General features: G+C 35.7%; 1 protein-coding gene across 4 annotated transcripts in view; it reads right to left on the bottom strand.

Annotated features, from left to right (window-relative positions):
* LOC150092284 (tyrosine-protein phosphatase Lar-like) overlaps positions 1-27,454 on the bottom strand; it is a 1,042,795-nt gene that overhangs the window by 533,553 nt on the left and 481,788 nt on the right. For all 4 annotated transcript variants that reach the window (XM_090415047.1, XM_090415048.1, XM_090415049.1 and 1 more), the window contains exon 10: positions 6,705-6,805. In XM_090415047.1, the coding sequence (XP_090271173.1) occupies positions 6,705-6,805 (101 nt within the window). The remainder of the gene's footprint in view (positions 1-6,704; positions 6,806-27,454) is intronic.

The following is a 27,454-nucleotide window of genomic DNA, read 5'->3' as shown; positions in this document are numbered from 1 at the left end:
TTTTGTGTCAAACATACTAACAACTGTTTGACACAAAAATATAGATATCTGCTCAATTAGCAGAAACAGTCTGGAAAGATGGGCTTAGATATTAACCACCTTACTGCATTAAAGATCAAATACATATCCTCAAAAGCTTCGTATCCATCATAAATTTCAATGTAATATCAACAGTATTACAATTTTAATATGCACTTCACATCCATGGAAATGTGGACGTATATATACGTCCTGGCCGATAGCTAGCGTGGTTAATGAAAATAAGGCTAAATATATATTTGCATGTCAAGGAAAAACAACATTGCTAAAAGAAATTCAAATTCATAATGATTGTTTTGAATGGATGTTGAGCTTTACATGCTTTGATTTTTTAGTCACTATCAGAATGAACATGTAAAATCTCGCATGAAAAGTTAACATAATTAATTTGTCGAGCTCGAGTTTACAGGGGTTTCAAACCTAAATATTGTAGAAAAAATTATGTAAAATTCCTTTTGTCTGAATTAACTGTCTTGAAAATGAGTTAAATATTTTCTGTTTGAATATTGTACTTAAAATTAGAGAAATTGGATTAAGTGATATTTACAAGTGAGTCAGCAAAAATAATAGTGTATCAGAAAAGTTTGCAACAATTTGCAAACAAATTGAGCACCTGAAGCAAAAACTTTCAGCGAGAAGACCAGAGTGATGTCAGTGTGACGACAGGTAATCACAGTCATTCCAAAGTTGGGAACAAAGAGCAAGGAGTGTATTTAAGGGGATGAACGGGGAAGAGAAGGGAGCAGACTACAACGGCTAATGCCACCGCAACTGCTGGTGTTTTGGTTCCCTTATCTGCTGAACAGAAGAGATGAGAAGAGGCAATGACTTGGAGCAGGTAACTGGAGGCTTGGCACCCATCACTGGAACTAAGTCATCGGTGATTCCTCTTAGAATGTTCCAGAAAGAATTCCGAGGAGCATCCAACAACATATGTCCCAACCGTGCAGCGGACCGTGATTTCCATGAAAGGTTTGATGTCAGGTCAACAAATAAGCCACCAGTGGAGCAAGAGCAATAGAGTACAGAAATGTCCGAGACAAGAATGTGTCCTGTGTAACAGCAAAGATTCAAGATATCCTGACAGATGCTTTGTTCATGAAGGATGAATGTGTGTTTAAAGAAAGAACTGTCAGTAAACAAGCGATATTGTTGTTATTTTTTTTGGAACATGAATAAGTAAGAATTGTATATAAGTGTTACAAAAGGTTGGCGGTAAAGGTTTGTAAAGTGTTGTATAGTATCAGGGTAGAGCAAGCATATACGTTGTATTGGCATAAGAAAAAATTCTGAAGGTAGTTATGTAAGAGGGAATAGTTATTCTATACTTATTACAGCATGTATTTTATAATGCTAAGTAGAGTGTGATTGTTGAGTGAACGCAAAATGTATATAATTTAATGGTAAAATATTTTGCTGGAGTTTAATATGTTGAGAGAATCAGTTACTCCCCACTATGTTGTAATCTCAACTGTTTAGTTAAAATAAAAAGTTTTGTTTGAACAACAACTGATCTGATCATTTGCCAATGCACTATCTCAAATAAATTTCGGACCTGTGTGCATATGTTGATTTAGAATAGCCATGACTTGCTGTATGGTTAGGAAGATTTTTAGCTGAGACCTTACTTTGTTCCTGTTCTTAAAATTTTTAAACTCTATTATTTCTTCCAGACTGGTGCAGTCATAAATAAAAATAAATTTATCTGGCAGAAGATTCTGAGAAAATAAGCACACCGCAATCATATAGCGAGCGATAGTTAGATATAGCGTCAGCTTTACTTGTAGTAGAGAAAAAAAAAGGGGGGGGACAAAATTTTAACACAGAAGGACTTAGAGAACAAAAAAAAGTAGGGAGAGTTAGAGATTAACAAGAATAGGCAAAACATAGTAAATAGCATAAATTTTACATATGGTGCAGCCCAACTAGATGGCAGATTAGTAACAAAATAGGAAAACCATAAGAGGGTGGTCTGAAGAGTTCTCTATCTCGACTATAGATGGCAACACTATTGGCAAGAGTTTCTTTTTCTAAGTTGGTCTGTCATAAGTCATTCTATCAAGTAGTTTGTTTTATACAGCTGTCTGAAGCAAAAGTGTTGTCTGTATCCCTTGAAATGGATAAAATTAAGTATCATGTGGTTATAAAATTCTTTGTAAAAGAAGGTTTAATGGCAAAAGAAATTCATTTGAAGTTCATAAAAGTTTATGGGCACTCTTCTACTTCATTTTCGAAAATTAAGAAATGGGCTGGCGAGTTTAAACGTGGCCGAACCGGTCTTGAAGATGATCCACGTGAAGGACGTCCAAAAAGTGTAACACCACCAGAAATCATTGATCAAATGCATGATATGGTATTGGATGACCAGCGAGTCAAAGCATGTGAAATTGCTGAGACTATAGGCATTTCAAAAGAATGTGTAGGATATATTTTCATTGAAGAATTGCAAATGAAAAAGCTTTGTGCAAGATGGGTGCCGTGCTTGCTCATAGCAGATCAAAAACGTACTCACCTGAAAATCTCTGAACGGTGTTGATGCATTTTAACAAGACTAAAACTGATTTTGTTCGTCGATTTATTACTATGGATGAGACTTGAATTCACAATTACACACCAGAATCCAAACAGCAGTCAAAACAGTGGACAGAAGCCGGTTGTTTAGCGCCAAAGACGGTTCCATCAGCAGGAAATGTAATGCATTGGTGTTTTGGGATGCTAAAGGTATTTTGTTTATTAATCATCTTGAAAAGGGTAAAACAATAACCGGGGAATATTATTCTGATCTTTTAACCAGACTAGACGAAAAAATTCATGATAAAAGACCCAGTTTGCAGAAGAAAAAAATTCATCTTTCATCAGGACAATGCACCTGCCCACAAAGGTGTTTTAGCAATGGGAAAATTAAGGGATCTGCACTATGAATTGTTGGAACATCCACTCTATTCCCCAGATTTGGCTTCCTCTGACTTTCATTTCTTCCCAAAACTAAAAACTCTTCCTCGCTGTCAGCGTTTTACTGAATCAAGAGGTGATTGCAGTTGTGGAGGGATATTTTGCAGATCTTACTGAGAACCACTACAGGGATGGAATAATGGCACTGGAGCATCGCTGGAATAAATGTATTAGTCTTAAGGGAGATTATGTTGAAATATAAAAATAATTTTGAAATTATAAATTCCTTTTTTCATTGTTAGGCCAAGAACTTTTCAGAACCCTCATACATACAAGAATAACAAAATAAAATGAGTAACATCCAAAAATTTTACAAACAATGTTAGTAGCATACACAAATCATAGACTTCTTAAATATTTTAAATCTAAATTATTTTCAAGAAAAAATACATAACACATTATTGGTTTATAAATACATAAAAAATAAATGCATAACGTATTATTACCTTACATATTTTATTTATTTTTTCTTGAAAGTAATTTAGATTTAAAATATTTAAGAAGTCCATGATAACTTTTGTGTGGCTAACTTTGTTTGTTCATTCTGATAGTGACTAGAAAACTAAAGTATGTAATGATGTCTGTTCATTCAAAACAATTATTATTAATCAGAATTCCTTTAGCAACATTATTTTTACTTAATATGCAAATATATATTTAGTGTTATTTACATTAATAACTAAGGCCATCTTTTCTTTGACATTTCCAAGGATTTATAAGCTTCTTAAAAATAGGGAGTATCATCTCAATAATACTGATGTCATTAGCATATGCTATGATCTGCACTCATTTATATAAAATTGTTTCATTTGTTTGTATTCCAGAATCTCCAATAACTCTCAAGATGCTGAAAAACACATTCCATTTATTAATACCTAGTAGGTGTAATAAGTCTGTTGGATCTTTATATGAAACATTTCCTTGTATCATGAGAACTGTTAACTGAATAAGTTTAGAAGGGATTTTAAAATCTTCCGTTGCCTTATAGATCCCTTACCTATTGATACTGCTATAGGTTGTTTTAATTAAAATCAGCAAACAGACAATGTACTTTAAAGAAGGACTCTCCACATTAGATCACTGCTTACAGCAAATATCTCAGCAGCTCTTCCAGTTTGTCAGTGAAACTGGAAAAATAAAAAGCAGTTGAAGTTGCAGACATTAAAAGCATCAAGAAGTTGATGACTTCACTGTTTAGAGCTGTTGGGCTGCAGAGATCAGGCTTCACATATAAGAAGTCAAAGATGCCAAGTGATTCATAATTTGAGGAAGTGTAGATGTGGCAGATGAATGTTCCAGAATGGGACAAGGAAACTTTAAACCAAATAAGTCAAAATGAGAGGATTCTAAATTTGGCATTATCTGGTATGGAGATGACCATGCAAATACACGAGCAGCTGAATGAATCATGCAGTATGCAGTTTGGACAGTTAAGATTGGTGGTATAGCCAGTATTTGAGGTCCAGTAGAAAAACAGGTCAGAGCAGGATGACCTGTAAATGGTAGTAGCAGACATGTGATCAAGTGGATGGTAAAGTGCTTACTTGTTTTCGTCAGTTTTTCAGGGAGATATATTTATTTTTACCTGAAATGATACAATTATTACTTGTTTTTGTTTTGATGTCATTGTTGCAGAAGCTAAATAAGGATTACGCATATGCAGTTAGTGGAGACAGACATGTACATATGACTATATCTGACAGACAGATAAAGGATTAAACTAAATTTATTATAGACATGTACATGTTAATCAAACAAAGAGCATCCCATCTCCTTGACCAAATGTGGTCTTAACAGTGCCTTCAATATACATGATACATGGTTTCCCTCCAGACACAGTCCTGTAGCATATGTGGAAAATGGATTATGCTCCAGATAATTAAAAGCATCCGAACCCATTACCATCAGGTTCAGTTTTCAGTGACTTGTGGAACTGTTTAATTGGTGTACCCTTAAACAGAGGAGATGCTGAACCCCTATTTTGGAAACAAAAAGTGGCATCAGCCACTTCAGTCCTCTAATAATAAGCAAGGTGGTAGTGGTTCACTAAGTAATGAAGGTCATCTGCTGCTAGGCAATACAGTCATCTCTCAAAACTGAGTTCACAGTTTACCACCAATGTTAAAATTGAGCACTTGCAAATAAATTCAGAGTTGTTCTTACTGATACACACTTCTATAAGATTATTTAAGTATTTATTTATACAGTATAGTGCAAAAAAAAAAGTACTGAACTTTGACACACCCTTCAGTACACATGGCATGAGATATGGCATTCAACTGCATGTACATAAATAGTAGAGCATGTGTAAGCCTACGCCATTACATTTAGCTGTAGCAATGGTGTTGATATTGGAAGAAAAGATGTTTACTGTTGCATTATTTTCGTTCATATAGAGCAAATGGTCCAAGCCTGTGACATGTTTGTTAGCAGTTTGTTCATCACTTCCGTAAGCATGCCCCAAGCAATAGTGTCATCATTGCTTCAATCAAGAGGTTCCAATGTACCAAGAGTGCACCTTCCCCAGGAGGCTCATTTCGAGGTTCAAGAATTCCTGCACCCTTCATGTTCTCCTGATTTCACATCACTTGATGCCTTCATTTGGGGTATGTTGAAGGAATGGGTATTTCACCATGATGAACTATGTCCCAACCCTTGTTCTCCAAGATGACAGAACCTTTTCATGCACTACGAAACCTGTTTTGAAAGATAAGGTGCCATTTTGAGCATGAATCTACCATCATTAAGACTTTATTTGACCTAGATTCCACCAATAGTTGTGAACGATTTACATATCATGTGTAAACATATATTTCTTTGTTAATAAACCTGTTTACTCCATAACATATGCTGTTGTAGTCATTCAGTACTTTTTTTTTTTTGCCATAGTGTATGTATTGCACAATAAACATTTCATATCATAAAGATAATTTTTAATAACTATCTAATGGCCAATTACAATAATAATGCCCAATAATTAGAAGAGGAAGGGCCTGCATTCATATTTAAGCTTCAAGATTCAGTCAATAAGGAAATTATTAAATGAAACTCATGAAATTGTTGAAATCCCATCAGCATTATTATTATTTTTATTATTACGTAACACATCCAGGGAGTCCAAGGACTCATCGAGGGAGGACAATTGCTCTACAGCTCTCCATCTCCACCACTCAATCCACCAACTACAGAGAACCATATCATCCAAGCCAATGCCATCTACTGCCCACCACTAGTATTTTAAAAGACAATCACAAGCATCCATGCCCACAGTGGGATTCGAGCCCGTAGCATTTTGGCTGAGAGTGGATATGCTAACCACTCAGCCAACCAGGCCAGCATGATCCCAGGTATGATTTTCTTTCTATCTCACTGTCTGTGAGATAGAAAGAAAGTTATTCTATGAATAGAACAACAGTAATTAGATGATAGATGACTGTCACAGACTGGTGATACCACTAACTTGCTTAGTTGAATGACTGCATGTCAGGCAGGACACAAAAACAAAATAAAACAAAACAACAACAACAAAACTAATGTTGACTGTAGTGGATGCCAACATATCTAATCCTTAGCATGCTAACAGTATTAATGTCCTATAGGTTTCCAAGTGAGGAATACACTTGGATCACCATAAAAATAAACCAATAAATACATAAATTAAGGATTCATTGTAAGGGACTCTAATATAATAAAAATTAAATTAAAATACTCACTGTCACTTGGCCATTTGGTTCTTTTGGTGGATCCCACTGTATTACTACTGTACTTGAACTTAAAGGTCTTGCCTGAACATTCCTTGGAGCACTTCCTGGCTCTAGTTCATAAAACAAATGTCAAAAAATGTGATATCAGAACTGATGTGATGTCAATTTAATGACATGCATAGAGAATGGTCTAAAATTACATATAAAATGTAATTTTAGACAAGTTTTATAACATGCACCGGTTGCTTTGTAAATATAACTGTTTACATAGCAAACTTTAAATTCCATTAATATGGCAAGTACTATTATTATTATTATGTGACACCTCCAAGGAGCCCAAGGACTCATCACAGGAGGGCATTCTACTCTACTCTGCTACACACATCTCACCCTCTCTCCCACTACTTAATTCTCCAACTATACACAATGACATAGTTACCATCAATGTCATCTACCGCCCATCATTACCACCACCAACAGTGTTTTTTGTCTGTAAATTGCATGTGTTCTCAGTATGTGGAATGAAAAAAACCTGAGTTTCAAGGAGAAAAAACTCTGCTATCGCCGTATGAGATCAGCTAATTCACTTCAACTGATAAAGCCCATATAAAGATTCCTCTTGTCAATAATGGGGATAAAAGCTAAGTTAATAATATCTTACAGATAATGCAGTAAAAATGACATTTTAAAAAATAAGGTAATAAGCAATCTTAGATGAAGAACTTTATTCTGATACAGATGCATGTTTGACATAAGTCAACTTTGGAACTTATACACTTTTCCACATAGTCACCAAAGATCATAAACATTTATCCCACTGTGGCACCAAGACATACTGGTAATAAATCAATATTAATTATATTAACCAGGAATGGGCAGCACAGTGCCATTAGATGCAAATCACTTTCTAGAGATGGTGATATTTCAGTGGTTCCAAGATGAAAATCACGTGATGCAAGATCAATACTTACATAGGGATAATCTAGAATTTCTCATTAAGGTCCTCCAAAACTTCACATTATAACGGCATTAGCCAAATTGAAATATCTTTCCATTATGCAATTTCATTCTTTACACTTCTAACAACTACAATGCATTTCTGTCATTCAGTGCAGTAACCTGACATGCAAAAATGAGATCATGCTATGATTTCTACATATTATCATATTTTCAGTTTTCCTTCCTTCTTTTTTGAATATGATGGTGCAGCAGTATAATAGCAGTAAGATGTCAGCTTGCTTCTGCATGAGGAAAGAAATCATGTAAATGTCTTCATTTATTCAAAACTTTGTTGTGAATAATACATTTTCCCTGTGGCTTGCATTGTTGCCTTTTCATACATGTGAAAGTTAAATCTGAAAATCATTTCATCATACTATTTGTTACAGCTCTTTTCCCTAAAAGCACTTTTTAAAACACTGACACATATTTATATAACTAAATAGCAATTAATTTTCATTTCAAAACTATTTAATAACTTTAAATGTTCTCTTGTAAAGAAATCAAGTTTATTTAATACTTTTCAGGTAACCAGGAGTAAAAATTAGTAATGGAGGGTGCGAGAAAAGAGAGAGAGAGAGATGCAAATCTCTCCTGCCCCACATAGTAAATCAGAGCACAGTAAAAACATGGAGGGGAAAAAAAATTAGAACTAGAAGTGCATACAACAAAGACAAAACATCAAGTACTATGGTAATATACAAAATTATTCTGCACTGATTAAACACATCAATGTAACAAAGAATGATCCTACATTAGGTTTAGTTATCTTTCATCCAAAAACCTGACACGTGCAGATTTCAGATGCTATTCTCATCATATAACTAGCCATCATAATACAACATGAAGTGCAGGATGTTGTTTAACTAAGTGTCATTGTATTTTTATTATTTTATTTCACTCTCCTGATGAAGTGTATGATAATGTAAGTAAAACTAGTGGATTTTATTGAGTGGATTTAATGTTTGGTATGTGCCCCCCATCTGCAGAAGCGAAATCACTATTTAAATTTTGTAGGTTATAAAGAAGGCAAATGATAAGATGCCAAGAGAAAAGCTGTACAAAATGCTGCTGTTATAAGGTGTAAATGGGACATTATCCTGAGCAATATATATCTAATACTTAGTTATTACTCATTAGGTAAGGTAGAACTAAAGATGCACTCATTAGGTAGAACTAAAGATGCATGAGAAGACCATGGGAAATCCAGCATAAGACAAGGAATCCACTGTAATTCATCAGCTTAACAGATCAATGCAAAGGAATGTGACAATGAACTTAATATTAAATTCAGAGATACTTGACTCAGCTTTTTATGTAGATGATATTATAAATAAATGCAACACAAGCTGTTAGGAATTTTAAAACTAAATTAAATAACTGACTTTGGTATGAAAATAAAGAATAAAAGATCAAAACTATGAAAACTGTCAGAAACATGGAAAACATCAAATGCATGCTTAACAGAAAAACTTGTAAAAGAATTATATAACAAGTAAAACATTTCAGTTATCGAGGTGCTTTTAGTGAAGATGGCAAATGATAAATAAAAATAGACAGCAAAATAAGAACATCTGGTATGGTGTCAAGATAGTTGAATATATTTATATGGAATAAGAGTGAGATCAGCCAAAACATTAAACTAGCTATATACACGGCAGTGTATAAAACAATTTAAAATTATGGATTTGAGAGCTGGGCTATGAATAAAAACATCTGATCAAAAAATAGAAAGCAGATATGCTTCTAAAAATTAGGGGAGTGAACAGATTGGATCAATGGAAGTGCCACATTATTATTATTATTATTGAGAAAAACCTCCAGGGAGTCAGGGACTCATCGAGGAAGGCCATATAATACCCACTCCAGCTGTCACACTTGTTCTTGAATTCATTCACAATACTTGTGCACACAGCATCTAATGGAAATCCATTCCAATCATGCATCACCCTGTGAGAGAAAAATCTAGCTCTCATACTCTTCTTGATGACATTCATTCTCAATTTCCAAGGATGTCCTCTTGTCTTTTACCCACCCAAAATAAAACATTCCATTCATTGAAATCCTGTATGACTAGGGTTACCATATTCTAAAATGCTGACACCCCCATCGCATGACCAACTGATTCCGGACACAAACATCTAACACAAAAATAAATATGGGTTTGAAATCTTTACCTTTGTAAGCTTTTCATTAATTAGATGTGATGAGTATGCTTATTAGAACAAACAAAAATATGAGATTTTAAGTGTCATCATAAGTCTTATGAAACAAGAGTAGGCCTACATGAAAAAGAATTAGACTTATCAAAATGCTGACGTATGGTAACCTTATGGATGACCCTTTCAGAAGTTTGTAAGTCTCAATCATATTACCTGTCTTTATCCTGTTTGCTAATGTCTGCAGTCTACAAAATCTCAAATCAGTATTCCATAATCCTGATATCATTTTTAACACCTTCCTATGCACACTCACCACTGTATCAGAATCACCATGGAAACCAAGAGACCAGACCTGTGCACAACAGTCCAACTGAGATCTTATCAAAGCCATGTAAAGAGACAAAATGACTTCCTTATCTTTACATGTCAATTATTCTCTGAGTTGTATTTGAAATATTTGGAACTTCGACTTCTTATCTACTAAAATTCCGAGATCCCTAGCCTGATCAGTTTCTTCCATAATGTAACCAACACAATATTACACCGAAGTGCATGACTTTACATTTACTAACATTGAATTGGCAGCCATTTTCACGTGCTCCCAATTCCAGCCCATGCAAATCATCCTGCAAGTACTGAATATCAGCTGCATTCCTGATTACCCTGTCTATAGTAAGCAGCTGTATGTTGCCTGTCAAATTCTTCCCAATGTCATTAATGTACAGATTGATTAACAATGGACCAAGGATGATCCTTGTGGTACACTACTGGTTACCTTGAATTTTGCAGCTTCTCATCCCCCATATACTTTTTAATCATCCATCCTCTTATCAAAGCTAATATTTTTAATCCGATCCCATATTCTCCAATTTATACAACAGTATTTCATGCTGTATTCTGTCCAAAGCCTTACCAAAATCAAAAAGTATCATGATGAATCCATTCCCTTTGTCTAATTCAATGGTAACATTATTATAGAATGTGAGAAAGTTGCTCAAACATGACCTTCCCTTAGTAAACCCATGTTGTGCATTGCAAAGTAGAGATTCTCTGTCAACACCCATTTCTGAAAGTGAGTCCTAATCAACTTTTTCTAAAAATCTTTACCACTATTCCAGAGATACTGATAGGTTGATAGTTGGATAGTCTTTGCAACACCCTTGTGCAACGGGATTACCATACATTCTTTCCACTCTGCAGAATCTTCCTTGTTCTGAGATCCAAATTATATAGTCTGGTCAAAGGAATAGTCACGTCAGCTGAACACTCTTTTAGCATCTGTGCTGATATCCCATCAGTTCATATTGCCAAATTCCTATTAATTTTGTGAACAGCTCTAATATCTCCTCTCTCATACACGAGTTTCTTCATCCACTGAAGAGACAGTAATGAGCACAATGTTGCATACACCAGGTTGATAGTTTTTAGCAAAATGAGCATTCATTAGTTGAACAACCTCTTTTGTATCTGTCACCCACACATCTGTATTCAGTAGAGTTCTTTCATATTCATTCTTTCTTTTACTTGCAGCATAATGACAGAATTCTTTGGGATTGTCTTGTGCTTGCACAGCCAGTTTCTTTTCATGCTCAGACTTAGCTTTCTGTACAACAGTTCTGCTCTTCTGGCATGCTCCATATACTTTTCAAAACTGACATCATCCTTACGCACACACAGTATTCCTTCCACAACATCCTCTTCTTACAAATTTTTTGCTCAATAAGATTACACATCCATTTCATTCCTACCTTATTTACTCTTTCAACTCTAGGGAGATATTCTGATATTGCATCATTTATGTATTTTTTCAATGCTTCCCATACACTGTGAATATTTTTCTCAACCAACAACTGATACCATGCAGAATCGTTGACTATGACTCTGAATGTTTAAATATCAGCTACATTTACACATTCAAGAATGTCTAAACATAGCTGATGTAAAGTGGTGTGGTCACTTATTATTATTATAATATAAGAATCTCCAAGGAATAGATTCACTGCTGGAGGCCTACGCTATTATTCACACAACTGCAATTATACCTCTCTGTACAATCCACTGAAATTAACATTGTCAATGCCTCTAGCAGGTTATTCCACTCATTCTCCCAGCTTACTAGTCTTACTGCAAACCATTCATCTCATTATTCCTGGTTAATCACAATCTTACACATGACTTATTATTCTCTATTGTCACGTATCAGAACATATCTTCAATACTGACTCTATAGAAACTTTTCATTTGTTTCCATCAAATATCCTGTTTTCTAATAATCAGTTAAACTTCGTAACCCAAACCTCATAGGGAACACTCAACACATTAGTCACCCTTTAGGTCACTTGCCTCTGGATCATCTCCAGCAATTCAAATCCCCAGGCAACTAAATTTATGCAGAGTAAGCCAGATAGCAGTATATCAAAGTTTACAATGAGAAATAACAAGCTTCTTATCTCTGCATATCATTGTATTCTTCAACATCCAAGCGCTTGGAGATAATGTGCTGAAATTCAACATGCTCAATGATTTTCACCCCTGTCCATCATCATCTCACGAAATGTAAAATTTTCTGCAGTCAGAATGCACAATTTGTAATCTTTAGATCTCAATGTGTATGAGGTGTGGCTATTAAATAACGAGACAAGGTGCACAGTGAATCACGTACTCATAGCAGTGGGATGCGCTTACGCCATGAATGATCTTGAAGGTTCTAGAAGCAGTTGAGATAAGCATTGTTCGCTGTCACTTGTAGTTAGTCTGTAGGCAATTATAAAAGAAACATGTGTGAAGTTGCCTTGCCAGAATAATGTCTAACGTTAAACTTGAGCAGTGCATTAATCTCAAATTCCTTGTGAAATTGAAGAAATCGCCGACCGAGTATTTGAAACTGTTGCAGGAGGCATGCGGTGATAATGTAATGTCATGCGCACAAATGTTTGAATGGCACAAACGATTTGCTGAAGGTTGAGAAAACATTGAAGATAACAAACAACCGGGTCACCCTGTCACGGCAGCAAGCAAACAAAATGTTGTGAAAATTAATGAAATTGTCAGCAACGATTGCTGATTAAGCATTCAGATGATAGCACACATGGTGCACATTGATAAGGAGATTGCACGACAAATTTTTGCATGAGCAATTGAACATGAACAAAGTCTGCACCAAAATGGTTCCCAAAAACTTGTGTCAGGAGCAGGAAGACGTCCGGAAAGAAATTTGCACAGACATCATGGAATGACTGACAGTGGAGCCGGACTTGCAGGAGAAGATCATCACATGTGATGAGATGTGAATTTTCCAGTACGATCCAGAAACAAAGAGACAATCGATGTACTGGAAAACTCCCACATCACTGAGAATGAAAAAAGCAAGAATGAGCAACTGAAGGCAATGCTGATCGTTTTTTTTTTTTAAAATATCAATGTTGTGGTAATGGTTGAATGGGTACCAGAGGGTCAGACAGTTAATCAACATTGTTACTTTGAGTTTCTGTCAAGCTGAGAGAATAAGTGAGGAAGAAGAAACCCAATCTGTGGAAAAACAACGCTTGTCCATCAGGACAACGATCCATTCCACAGTGCACTGGCTGTAAAGGTGTCTGGCAGAGAAGAAGATCCCAGTGTTGGACCATCCACCTTACTCGCCAGACTTAGCTCCATGCGACTTTTACCTTTTTCCAAAGTTGAAATCCGCATTGAGGGGCATCCATTTGGATGAGGTAAAGGAGAAAACGACAGCGCTACTGAAGCAGATAATACCTGATGACTTGCAGCAATGCTTCCAACAATGGAAAATTCATATGGAACGGTGTATAGATAGAGTATGGGAGTCTGTTGAAGGGGATAACAAGATTACAGTCTCGTTATTTAATAGCTTATCTCGTTATTTAATAGCCACATCTTGTATAACCTAAATGGCCACATTAAACTTGTAACCCTTATCATTTTGCCCATTATGTGAACTAGCATCAACTTTATTGACTAGTGTTCTCCTTAATTCTTCATAATCTTAAAAAAACTGAATATTTCTCTTGAATTATTATCTATATGAGGGGGAGGGGTGTCTGGAAAGTTCTGATAAACACCTAGAACAAAAATTAATTAATTTTATGTCTTCTTATATATCCTAAAAGAAAAAGAACAAATTGTTACAATTTGATGAAAGATGGGGTAACAATGGTTTTAAGATATGGTCTTTCTTGTAGTTATATCATTTGTTTGTGATTTGTCAGTGACTGGGACAAAATTGAAGAATTACAATAGTTTCTCTAATTCTTTTCCAGTGCTATATATCCTAAAAGAAAAAGAGCAATTTGTTACAATTTGATGAAAGATGGGGTAACAATGGTTTCAAGATATGGTCTTTCTTGTGCTTATAGTATTTGTTTTTATATCATTTTTGTTCTAGGTGTTTATCAGAACTATCCAGACCCTTCTCATATCATCAAGGTATAGATTATATAGCAATGCCGCAAACATTGCTAGTCATGCCTTATCAAGGATTCTACTCCGCCATATACTACTTTTTTGATGCTTGTCTATCAGCAACCCTCTTCATGTTGGAAGTTTAAGAGAGCATGTACAGCACTGGGAAAGAATTAGAAAAACTATTTTAATTCTTCAATTTTGTCCCAGTCACTGAAACATCTTTAGGGAGTGTACAAATTAACATTTGTAACATACACACAAAGGCAACACAATGGATACTTCTATGGGCACTGCAACATGCCTAGGTTGTAAATTGGAATCACTGAGAATTAATGTTTCCCAAATTTTGGAAGTTTCTTGTATCCATATTTATTTAAATTTGGTTGATTGCTGAGGGCAGCTGCAGATTCCAAAAACAGTCTTTCTTTTATAAATTTCCTGTGATAGAGCACAGTGTTTTTTGTTTTTTTTTCCCAGTAGATCCCATGAGTAATATTCAATGCCGGGTCTAAAAATCCAGACTAAAAACAGTCATGACTGCAGATATAGAAAGATTACCAAAACAAGCCTCAAATAATTACAAACCATCAGGGAAAAGGAAACCAGGATGTCCTCTTAAGAGATTCAATGATGACTAAGGCCACTCTAGGCCTAAATCCTTAACAGGCATGATTATGATGATGACTGCAGATATATTTTTTTACTCATCTAAGCAGATGAGTAAAAGTGTCTAATCTACTGATCTGTTCAAAGTATGGAACTTGCAAGAACGGAGAACTCAGGGGAACAGATAAGGGTAGCAAGTTTTAAGTGGGGCTTGGAAGCTGTGTAGAGATTGTATTTTTTTGAGGACCTGGCATTTTTTCATATGTACCCTAGACATAAGAGATGGTGATGGCATTCCTAAAATCCTTTTGAAGAGAAGAACATGGATTGGAGAAGGACTGATAATTTTTTAAATTCTGTAGGAACTGTAGACATTGGATTGAAAGGTGTTGTGTATATGGTTGAGTTCTGTTGAAAGAGAGGTTTCACTGAAACAAAGATTGTAGGTTCTATAGAGTTAGTGTTTTAATTATTATCATTATTGCACAGGTACCTCCATGGAGTCCTAAGATTCATTGTGGGAGACCCAAACTATCAACACAATATCTATCATTCCTCTCCTTAAAACCATTAACAGACAAAGCACTCACAACTGACTCAGGCAACCCACTCTATTCATTCACCACTCTCTATGAGCAACACTAGTTCTCATGCCCTTGCTAACCACACTCTTACCCAACTTCCAGGGATCACTGCATCAATCCTAAAAAAAAAAAATCCATTCCCTCCTTTTTGCATCTATCAATCAACTTTTGCATACAAAACCTCAATCTATCCTCACAGGGAGCATTCCACAGACCATTCCCTCATCTTGTTCACTTGCATCTGGATTCTCTCTGCACTTGTCATCCCCCAAAAAATAGGTGACTGGAACTGAGTACAGTAATCCAGATGTAGTCGTATCAAGACTTTAGAAAGAGGAATGATAACTCCCTTATCTATGCTCATTAGTGTGTTCTTCAATTACCAAGTAACCCTGTGAAGTATCCCAGCTACTTCAGCAAAACGCCCTATAAACATCAGCTCTCTATCTACTGTTGCTAGCCCCAAATCCCTGACTTCAATTTCCCTGGAGTATAGTTTCCTCAATGTGATACAAAGCTTGTAATCTTTGTATCCCAAAATGCAAAAATTTACACTTTTCCACATTAAACTGACATCCATTATTTTTTGTCCATATTGTCAGTCTATTTAAATCATTCTGCAAACTCTTTACATCACCTTGATTAACCATTAACATGCCCAACTTTGCATCTTCAACAAACAATTGAATATATCCATTAAAATTATTTCCTATATATTTATGTACAAATTAAACAGCAGTGGTCCAAGCATAGAGCATTGTGGCACACCATTAGTCACCTGTCTTCTCCTGGAGTGTGCTCCTTCTTATACTACTTTCTAGTATTTGTCCACAAATTATACTTTTATCCATATTACCAGTTTCCTATCCATCTCCATTTATTGCATTTTGCATAACAGAATTCCATTTGGTGTCACATTGTTAAAAAAAAAAAAGGGGGGGGGGGAGGTTCCTGTGTGAATGGGTTTTTCCGTATACAGTGAAAAAGAGGTTACCATTTGGAAGGCATGTAACTAAAAATTGTCTAGGAAGGGTAGACCATTGTTAATTTCCTTTTACATCATAAACTGGATACTTGGATGTAGACTGCTGAGGTGACAGAGAAAAGAATCTAATGTGTCTAGCCCAAGAGCCAAATAGAGAACATATTATCTACACATCTTAGCCAGATAGAAGGTAAGAGTGGAGGATCTGAGTCTATGGATCGTTTTCAAAATTTTTCATGTAAAAATTGGCAAGACTGGAGAGGCACAGCAGTTTCCTTGGCTATCCAGAATAGGAAAGGAAACTGATCTGTTTTCCTTTGCTTTCTATCCAGAATAGCAAAGGAAAACAGATCAACAAGAGAATCCTGAAAAGTTGTGATAATCACCATGAAGGAATTGAGGAAGAACCATGCAACTTACGCATTATTCTACATATTTCCTACAAAGCTTATACACTTGTTATAATGCTGCTGCTGCATCATTTGCAATTCTCTGATAAAAAAAGAGAGTCTTTCCCCTGTTGCATAAACCAGTCCTCAGCAGCAGATGACTTCACCTTCTTCTTCAAGTGTCATCCTCTAGAAGGAGGTTGGCAACTATGCCATGGAACTTTTTTCTTTCTTTTGCAGCTCTGGAACATTTATGGTAATAAAAGCCAGTCCAGTCCTTAATGTTCTCAAACCACATTCTCCTGGATCTACCTCTTCCCCCTCTTTTTTCATCCAGTTTCCCTTCTAATATTAATTTCTAAATGCCTTCTTGTCTAGTTAGATGTCCAAAATATTTAAGTTTTCGTTCTTTAATATTTTCATTAATGTTCTTTTAATTTTTGCTCTCTTTAAAACATCTTCATTTTCTCTGTCAATGATATCTTCAACATTCTTCTGATGGTCTGCATTTCGAAAGCTTCTAATTTTTTCTTTGCTTCTTATTTAGAGTACAAGTTTCACTGTTGTAGAGAAGGCTTGACCAGATATAGCATTCTATTAATATTTTTCTTGTAATTATGTTAATGTCTCTGGATGTTAGAAGAGTTTTCATATCAATAAATGCTTTTCTTGTATCTCTATTCTTCTTTTTATTTATTTAAGGGAATTTCCTCTATCTGTAAACATTTGTTCAAAATATATAAAAGACTGAACCTGTTCAAATTTCTTTTGGTTAACAGTTAAGTTTAGTTTCTTATTTATAGATTCTTTTGATATAATCATGGACATTTGTAATCCTCTGATAAAAAGGAGAGACTTTCACTTGTTGCACAAATCAGTCTTCAGCTGCAGATATGACTTCATCATCTGTGGTAAATTTTGTTATTTTCAAGTTTTTCTTTAAATTTTAGAATAGGAAATAGTCAGATGGGGTCAGGTCTGGCAAATAGGGCTGGTGAAAAAGATATTGAAAAGAAGAACATGTAAGAAAGTTTTAAAGTGAATAAAAGTTGAGCAGCTCTCAGATGTGAACTGTAGATTAAAATACACAACGATTATTGAAGAAAAAAATGAAAGAGTTTGAGCCTTGAAGAAAACACTGATTGATTCAGCCAGAGAGAGACATGTGGTGAGGTTGTCTGCAAGGATAGAAAAATCAGAACTCCATGGTGGACACAGGAAGTTAAAGAGGCAGTGAAGGAAAAGAAGGAAACATATCAAAAGTTCCTGGCAAATAAGTCAGCTTGTGCTCTTAGAGAATACAGAGACAAATGTAAGAAAGCTAAACACTGTGTAAAACTAGCTAAGTAAAAGTCATGGAAGGACTTTGGTAAGAACATAGAAAATAAATATCAAGAAGGTGGCAAGATATTCTGGCGGTTGCTGAAGAAGCTCAGAAATGGAGGAAAGAGTGCTATAAAAGGAATTAGAGATGATAAAGGTGAAATGAAAACAGGAGAAAAAGATATCCTTGAAGTGTGGAGTAATTACTTTGAAAAATTGCTAAGTGAAACAAGCACTGATGACAACACAATGATTAAAAAAAACAGGAATACAAGTAGAAAAAGCCATCAAAAGCCTGAAATGTGGAAAGGCAACAGGAGTAGATGATATTCAACCAGAAATGCTCAAGTATGGAGGTATAAGTCTTACAGTGGCTGCACTCCATAGTTCAGAAGTCCTGGACAGAGGAACGAATTCCAGATGATTGGAGTAGAGCTCTCATAGTACCCATATATAAAAAGGGAAATAAAACTGAATGTGAGAATTACATTCAGAATCCAGTTTACCTCAGAAAAGGAAAATAATAACAGTCTTCCATTCCTAAACACTCTGATTACACACTAGCCTGATGGATCCCTGGCAATCTTTGTTTACAAAAAAAACCTACACATGCAGGTTGATACATTCACCAGAAATCACCCCCCCCCCCACACACACATACCAACAATATGGGATTATAAAAACCCTATACAACATGACAAAATAAATTAGTTCTGATAACAGTGCCCTACTGAACTTGACCATATTCTCAACACATTACTAGCCAATGGCCATAATTCCCCAAAAAATCCAAAAATATTAAAACCTTGTAACTGCAACCCCCTCCCTTTCATAGCAGAGATTACTCAAGATCTATCACTTCCATATATCCAGGACAAATCCAAAAAAATTGACAAAAATTCTAAGGAAATACAACTTAAACAATCACTTACAGACCATACAAAAAATTGGCATCCCTTATCTGATCCACCAAAGACCAGCTACATTCCCCAGACCTACCAGGTCCCATGCAATTACAAACTGTCCTGCTATGGCCAAACAGGCAGGACAGCCAATATAAGCATTATTAAACAAAAGGACTTCATCTGGTTCCACCAATACAGTCACTCAGGACTTGTTGACCATACTTTGAATATCCACCACAGGATACACTGGAAGAAGGCTACTCTATTACACCACAGCAAAAACAAATACGAAAGGCAGTAATTCGAATCTGTCTCAGCTCTGAAAAACTTTCTAAACCTCAACAACAAATTTGATTGCAGAATTTTGGAATGTGGGTCCAAATTTTGAAAAGCATTAATCCTCAGATCTTCAGCCCAACAGTCATAACTACCCAATTTAGCCCACTGTGGGGGGGGGGGGCACTATTTAGGACTCTAGGCCTGACTTTGGTTGTCTTTCTTCAGCCTCATTTGGCCAATGTTGGTGCCTGCATGCATATATCATTATTTTTTGTGATCCCTGATGACAGGAATGTAACATTGCCAAAATATAGGAAAGTATTAAAGTTTTTATAATTAATATTTTAGTTGTTGTTAAGTTCCATTGAGTTGTTTTCAACTCCTGGTGATTCATGAACATACTCTCTCCATTCAGATCTGTCCCTGGCCATATCTTTCAGAATTTCCAGGAGTATTCCTGTTGCTTCTTTAATTCTAATTCTTGGTCGTCCTCTTCTCCTGCTTTCCTCAACTTTGTCAAGCATCAACATCTTCTCCAGACTGTCATTTGCTTGCATAATCCATCATCTAATTCTTGGTCTTCCTCTTCTCCTGCTTTCCTTAACTTTGACAAGCATCAACATCTTCTCCAGACTGTCATTTGCTTGCATATGTCCAAAGTATAACAATTTTTACTTGATAATCATAACTTCGAGGGAACAATCTGGTTTTATTCTGTCTATCACTGATTTATTGGTTTGCTTTGCAGTCCATGGTATTCTTAGTAAGCGTCTCCAAACCCATAACTCAAATGCATCTATCTTCTTTCTTTCACTCGTTATCAGGGTCCAACTTTCATATCCATACAGTACCACAGGGAATACCATTGCTTTCATGATTCTGGTTTTTATTGCGAAGCTAATATCTTTTTCTTTAAAGATCTCGCTTAAAGTTGTCATTGCTTTCTTCCCGAGTAATAATCTTCTTCTAACTTCAGTACAATACCTATCTTTATCAATTCAGGATCCTAGGAACACAAAATTGTTAACTACTTCCATTTTATCCCCATCAACTTCAAAATCATTAAGTTCACATGTTGCCATAATTTCTGTCTTTTTAACCTCTTAACGTACCAATTAAACATTTTTCTGCCAATTTTTTGGGCGAGTTTAGGGCGAGGGTGATTTGCTGGATCAAATTCATTGTTATTTGAAAAATAATGATGAATTTGTGCAAATGCAAATGAAATAGCCGATACACGCCATTGGCAACTTTTCTCGGCTGAAAGGAAATAGGCACAAGATTGTCTAGCATCTATATTCGGTTGTATTTATACGTGAAACCAAAATTCAAAATCAATTTTGGTGCAATAAACAAAAGACATGTCACAGAAGTCTTCGTATGTTAAGGGGTAAAGGTTAAGTTTAAGGCCATATTTAGCTTTCTTCTTTAACTTTCATAATAAGTTCCTCCAAATCTTCTTTGCATTCTGCTAGCAAGGTGGTATCATCTGCATACCCCAAATTATTAATATTTCTTCTACCAATTTTTTTTTGAATTCCAACTGAACACTCCTCCAGCTGTGCCATTCTTAAAATGTATTCACTGTACACGTTAAACATGTACGAAGTTTACATCAGTTTACATCAGAAGAATACATCAGTTTCTCCAAGATCTGTTCAGACAGTAACTTCTTGTTCATAATAAAGATTCCTCAGAAGCATAATGAAATGCTCTGGTACTCCCATTGCTATTAACACATTCCATAGTTTCACATGATCTACAGAGTCAAAAGCCTTACTATAGTCAAGGAAACAAAGGTAGACATTCTTTTGATATTCCTGTGCTTTTTCTATTATCTATCTCACATTGGCGATCTGATCTCTTGTTCCTCTACCTTTTCGAAATCCTGCCTGTTCATCTGGTATTTCTCTCTTCATGAATGGTTCCAGTCTTTTCTGAATGATCTTAAGTAAGACTTTACTCGCATGAGAAACCAGTGCTATAGTTCTGTAATTTTAGTATACATTGTTATTTCCTGAAAAACAATAGTTACGAATAACTAATGCATAAGCCTATCTACCAGAATAACTTTTGATTTATTTTCTTCTTTTCCATGATTGCCGCTTTAAATGTCTGTGTCCATCATGGAGTTCTCATATTTCTTTCCTTGTGAACAACTTCACATGTGTCTCTGAACTGAATCAATCGATGTTTTCTTTAGAGTCTGTCACTGAGTCTCCAAGATTTGTTTCTTGTTTTCAAATCTCTTCATTTTTTCAGCATTTTGGAACTTGAGCCTACAATTTACCTCAGAAAGCTGCTTGATTTTTATTTAGTTAAACTGATGTTTTCAGTTGGTCATCAAGGCATCAATTACTTGCCAAAAAAGAATATCCTTTAAGGATTATTATGGGAATTTATGATATGATAACTGAAATGCAATAATAGTATTTTAAAGCAGGCAAGATTTGGGATTTAAACAAAAGTGAGCAACTGATCAAAAGAGAAGAGAAGTAATCCCCAATGAAATAAATAATGAATAAATAATAAATAAAAAAGGCAAATATATTGGACATATACAGTTGTGATGTATTTATATAAGGAAAGGCTGGATATAAAATGTTAGCATCAGAATCAATGAAAAGTGTGAGAAAATATGCCACACATGGACTATTGTGCCCAGATTTGGTCACTGGGTTTTCAGAAGGATGAAGAGATGTTGGAAAGGGTCCAAAGCCGACTGACTAAGGTAGTTTCAGACCTCTGGAATGTTGAGTATGAAGAAAGATTGAGAAGATGTAATTTGAAGAGTCTGGTGGACAGGAGGAAGAGGGGAGATATGATAGAGACATACAAGTTGGTAAGGGGTTATTAGAGATCAATGGTGGAGAAGTTCTACAGAGAACAGTGGGAGATCAGGGGAGAATCAGAGGTCATCCCAGGAAATTGTATAAAGAGGGTGTGAATAGGGGAGTGAGAGGCAGGTTTTTTTCGTGTAGAATTGTGAATGATCGGAATGCCTTGCCTGAGAGTGTGGTGTCTGCAAGGAGTTTGAGTGTGTTTAAGACACGGTATGATGAGATGTGTGTGTGATAAAAGAACCTCCCAGATGAGTCTTTGACTCCATGAGGTCTTGGGGTAGTAATAATAAAAAAACATGAACAAATGACAATCTCAAATATTCAGATTTATACCGATAACACAGACTAGGTATACGTATAATAAGTTACCAATGCTGTTTCTGCAAATCTGTAAGAGTTGGCAAAAAAAAAAAAAAAAGAAAAAAAAGAGGGATGTTTGCTGAGAGATAGGATATGTCTTAAAAGTTGACAGATGTTTGGGTTGGGATTATATAATCAAAGGCTTAAGCTGAGTTCAGTTATGGTATGTATTGGAAAAGTTGAAAACTTTTCATTAAAATAGAGGATATTGTGAATCTATCTTATTTTATAGCCAAACGCAGAAAGAAACTTTAGCTTCAAAATTTATAAGAGAGCTTACGAGAATATGACCTTTGGCATCAGAGTTGCCTTGGTTTGCACTAATTAAAAGACACAAGCTCTGCCCAGGAGCTTGTATGTTATCAGTGTTTAAAATAGGTTTCACAGGCCTGACAACTGTGTTCGTACTGTCGGTTCTCATCAGATACCAAGCCCAAAGAGAGCCAAAACTCCCTGTTTAATACTACAGCAAATCCTGTGTCAGAAAATTAAATTCCTTGTAAGTGAACTCTTGGTAAATACATAATCTATTACTAAAGTATGGAACTAAAAAGCTTCAATTTGGAATCAAGTGAAAAATATTACAATGGAGGATATTATATATCCATGTATATGTCATAGCCAAATACAGAATGAAAATTTAAAAAGTTTCAAAATTTATGATGAGAACCAACAGTTCAAAATAGCAGTCAGACTGGTGAAAAGCCTAATTTAAGCACTAATAAAAGGAAAGCATACAGGCTCCTAGGCAGTGCTTGTGTCTTTTACATAGTGAAAACCAAAGCAGCTCCAATGTTGTAAGTTATATTCTCATAACCTCTCTAGTATCTTTTGAAACTTTTTTAATTTCTTTCTGCATTTGGCTATAAAATATGGATGGATCCATAATATCCTCCATTTCAGACAAAGAATGGAAGACAGTTAGGTGTATAAGATGTAAATAGCACAGAGCTTACAAAAGATTGAGCAAGAGAATATGAGTGCGCCAGAGAGAAAAAGAGCATGACTGTCAGTGAGCAAGATGTGGGCCAGAAAGCAAGAAAATAAAAGCACGAACAAACAGAGAATCCAATTAATGAGATGAAAAACTTAAAAGTAGACTTAATAAAATGAGAAATGAGACGAAGTATATGCAGTATGAATTTAAATGACTAGTGGATATAAATGAAAAGATAAAAAAGATTGAGTAAAATATATCGAGGAAAAAGCAATAATGAATAAATTAAGAGTGATGGTGTATGGAGATTCCATTACTTGAGTGTGGAAAATGAGAGCATGAGTGAATGTAGTAGCAAAATAGATAGAAAGAGTGTTGAACGGTTATAACAGTGCTGAGTTAATGTAGCAAGTAAAGCTAATGAATTGCATGTTGGTAGATCCAAGTAAGGAGAAGATATTACGACTTGTGAATAAGTGGCAGGAACATGAGGGATAGATACTACTGTAAAGTATTATCTATCTCTCAAATGTGATATGGGGTGAACAAGATGAGATATTTAGTAGAATACAGCTATAAGTCTGGAAATGGGGGAAGTAAGTGACAATATAGATTAGCACAGATTACAAGAATGATAACTGTTATGTGCAATTTTACTCATAGTAACATAATAGTTCATTATCATTGTTACACTCTCCATGGAGTTGACAGGCTCATCGTGGGAGGTTCATGTGACTGACAACATATTCATCATACACAATTTTAAAATCCCTAACACTCCTTGCATTAACAACACATTCTGGTAATGCATTCCATTATCTGACAATTCTCCATGTTAAAAATCTACTCCTCACACCCCTCTTCACCGCAATTTTACATAACTTTCAGGAATGACCACTGATTCTTCCTCTCACAATTACTCTTTTTTACCCCCCCCTGGTTTAATCTGATAAAATCCTCTCACTAACTTAAATGTCTCTATCATATCACCTCTATTCCTCATATATCCACCAAACTTTGCAATCCACATTTCTTCAACTTCTCTCCATAGCCAGCATTCCAAAATCCTGACATTGTCTTAGTCACTCGTCTCTGGACCCTCTCCAATGTCTCCACATCACAGTTTTTACTGTGATGTGGAGACATTGTGGTCTGACCAGTTCTTTATACAGTGGCACAACAACTTCCTTATCTCTACATGTTAGAGTGCTTCTTATCATAGCAGCACTAATGTGAAGTCTTTGCAACACTAGCAATATGACCTCTAAACTTCAGTCTACTGTCAACCATCACTCAAATCTCTAATCTCATCCACTTCTTGCAGTACAGCACCATTGATGTAGTACACAGCCTTACATTTATGCACTCTAAAATTCAACACTTTGCATTTGTTGATATTAAAACTACAACTCCACTCCTCTGTCCAAGTAAAAAACCATTCAAATCTTCCTGAAGAGAACTAACATCAGCAATGCTACCTATAATTCTTCCCAACATTGCATCATCAGTAAACAAACTAAAGGTCCCCAGTCAGTCCACATGATATATCGTTTATAAACAAGTTAAACAGCAGGGACCCAAGAACAGACCCCTGGGGCAAACCACTGGTTACCCTCCTTTTTTTGAGACAATGCTCCATCATACACAACCTGCTAGTATCGTCCAGACAGCCAATCTCTGATCCATCTAACCAATATACTATCTATTCCCATCATTCGCAGCTTGTACACCAACTTATCTGTGGTGACCTAGCAAACACTTTTGCAAAGTCTAAGAATATTACTGTATATGATTCTAAAACAGGAACTACCTTTTACAAATCTATGCTGACCATCATAAAGAATGCTAAGTCCATCAATCCAATCCTATATTCTATTCCTTACCAGTCTGTTCAATACCTTGACCACAACTGCAGGACATACCCACAAGGAGATGTGTTTTGCATTATGAGAGATACTGAGACAGGAGTGTTGGTATCTTGCTCCACCTTTGCAAGGAGTCGTCCTGGTGTTGTACCACCTTACCCCCAGTCCTGAAGATACTTTCAGGTGAAAACTTTGTTTGCTCACACTTGAATAAAGGATTAAACTAAATTTATTATATTCTAACCAAGTGAAAAATAAACTTTCAACATCTTTCTCTAAATCCGGAGTAATTTATTAAAAAGGTGGCACACCAATTGGCAACTCCTATAGGTAGAGATGACCTGCTAATGCTTCTGGCTGGTATCTCTACTTGGGCCTGGCTCCCACTGAAGAGACCTCAATAAAGGTCGAAACTAGTCTGGGTAGTGGCCCTTCCCTTAATGCATAACATTAGACATATCCGCAAAGAGATGTGTTTTGCATTATGAGAGATACTGAGACAGGAGTGTTGGTAGCTTGCTCCACCTTTGCAAGGAGTCGTCCTGGTGTTGTACCACCTTACCCCCAGTCCTGAAGATACTTTCAGGCGCAAACTTTGTTTGCTCACACTTGGATAAAGGATTAAACTAAATTTATTATACACAACTGCAGGTATATACAGACTGGTCTATAGTTGGAGAATACTGTCCCAGAACCATGCTTGTTGAGTGGTACTACTTTGCTTTCTTTCCACTCCTTTGGAGCAATACTCACTGCAAAACTTCCATTAAATAACCAGGTCAAGGGTATAGCCAACGGTACACATTGCTTAAGAATATGTGATGTTATGTCATTCATTCCTACAGTCTTATTAATATCTAACCCAACAAATATCTGATACACCTCTGATTCTTTCACTTCCCTCCTAATACTTGCTCTCTTCTATATATTGCATGGCATCATTTACACCAGTATGATATATGCTGATAAAGTGCTCATTCAATAATTCCACTATATTCTTTGCTGCTGTTATTCTGCTGCATGACTATCAACCAGTGTTAACCTGTCATAATTATTCTTTCTCTTGCTTGCCATATAGTGCAAAGGTTCCCTTGAGTTAACCTTGGCCTGACTAACCAATCTTCTCTCATACTATATCTTTTCTTTCTTTACCATCTTGTCACCTTTCCTTTTTTGTCACCTTCTTAACCTGCACTTTATATTCTTCATGGATCGAATCAGTACCAACTGTCTCATACCTCTTCCACAACATTTTCTTTTCCAGCATAGCTTTCTTGATTTCACTGTTCATCCATTTCACTCCTACTCTATTTACTCGCTTAACCCTTGGTATGCAATAATACATTGCTTTTGTCAGATACCCCCTTGTGAGTTTCCATACATTGTCAACATCTTTTCCACTCAGCTCATCAACCATACGTACTGCTGCCTGACTACAGAACTTCCAATAATCACCTGCTTTATACTTCCACATGTATCCATTTTTGTTTTCTTGTTTTTCTTTTTCTTTTCTTGTTTCATCACTTCCCAAACAAGTACCTCATGATCATTCTTACCAACTGGCAGCAGTGTCAACTTTAACAACTACAGCTTGTGAAGTTATCACTAAATCTAAATCTTCTAGTTGCTCGGCCTCGACCATAGATGGCAACACTATCGGCAAGATTTTTTTTTTCTAAGTTGGTACATCTATTATAAGCTTCCATGTGAAATTGCAAGTCATTCTATCAAGTAGTTTGTTTTATACAACTGTCTGAAGCAAAAGTGTTCTCTGTATCCCTTGAAATGGATAAAATTCTTTGTAAAAGAAGGTTTAACGCCAAAAGAAATTCATTTGAAGTTCGTAAAAGTTTATGGGCACTCTTCTCCTTCGTTTTCAACAAATAAGAAACTTCAAACCAACATCCTCAGAGCACAAAACCACTTGTCACAGAACACAAAGCACCACAATTCATTAATTTGGAAGCAATTCAAAAGTGTACTGGGAAAAAAAATAACATATTGTCATGGTGCCCTCCAAGATTAAATATGTCTACAGTCCTTGGGCAGAGGATAATCTTAAAATTACTGTCTTCAAAATCTTCAGTAAATTAATGC

The sequence above is a fragment of the Typopeltis vanoorti genome, chromosome 26, assembly GCF_054136105.1.
Source record: "Typopeltis vanoorti isolate ZY-2024b chromosome 26, IOZ_Tvanoo_1.0, whole genome shotgun sequence".
NCBI classification, from domain to species: domain Eukaryota; kingdom Metazoa; phylum Arthropoda; class Arachnida; order Uropygi; family Thelyphonidae; genus Typopeltis; species Typopeltis vanoorti.
This window is presented reverse-complemented; position numbering and strand designations above follow the sequence as displayed.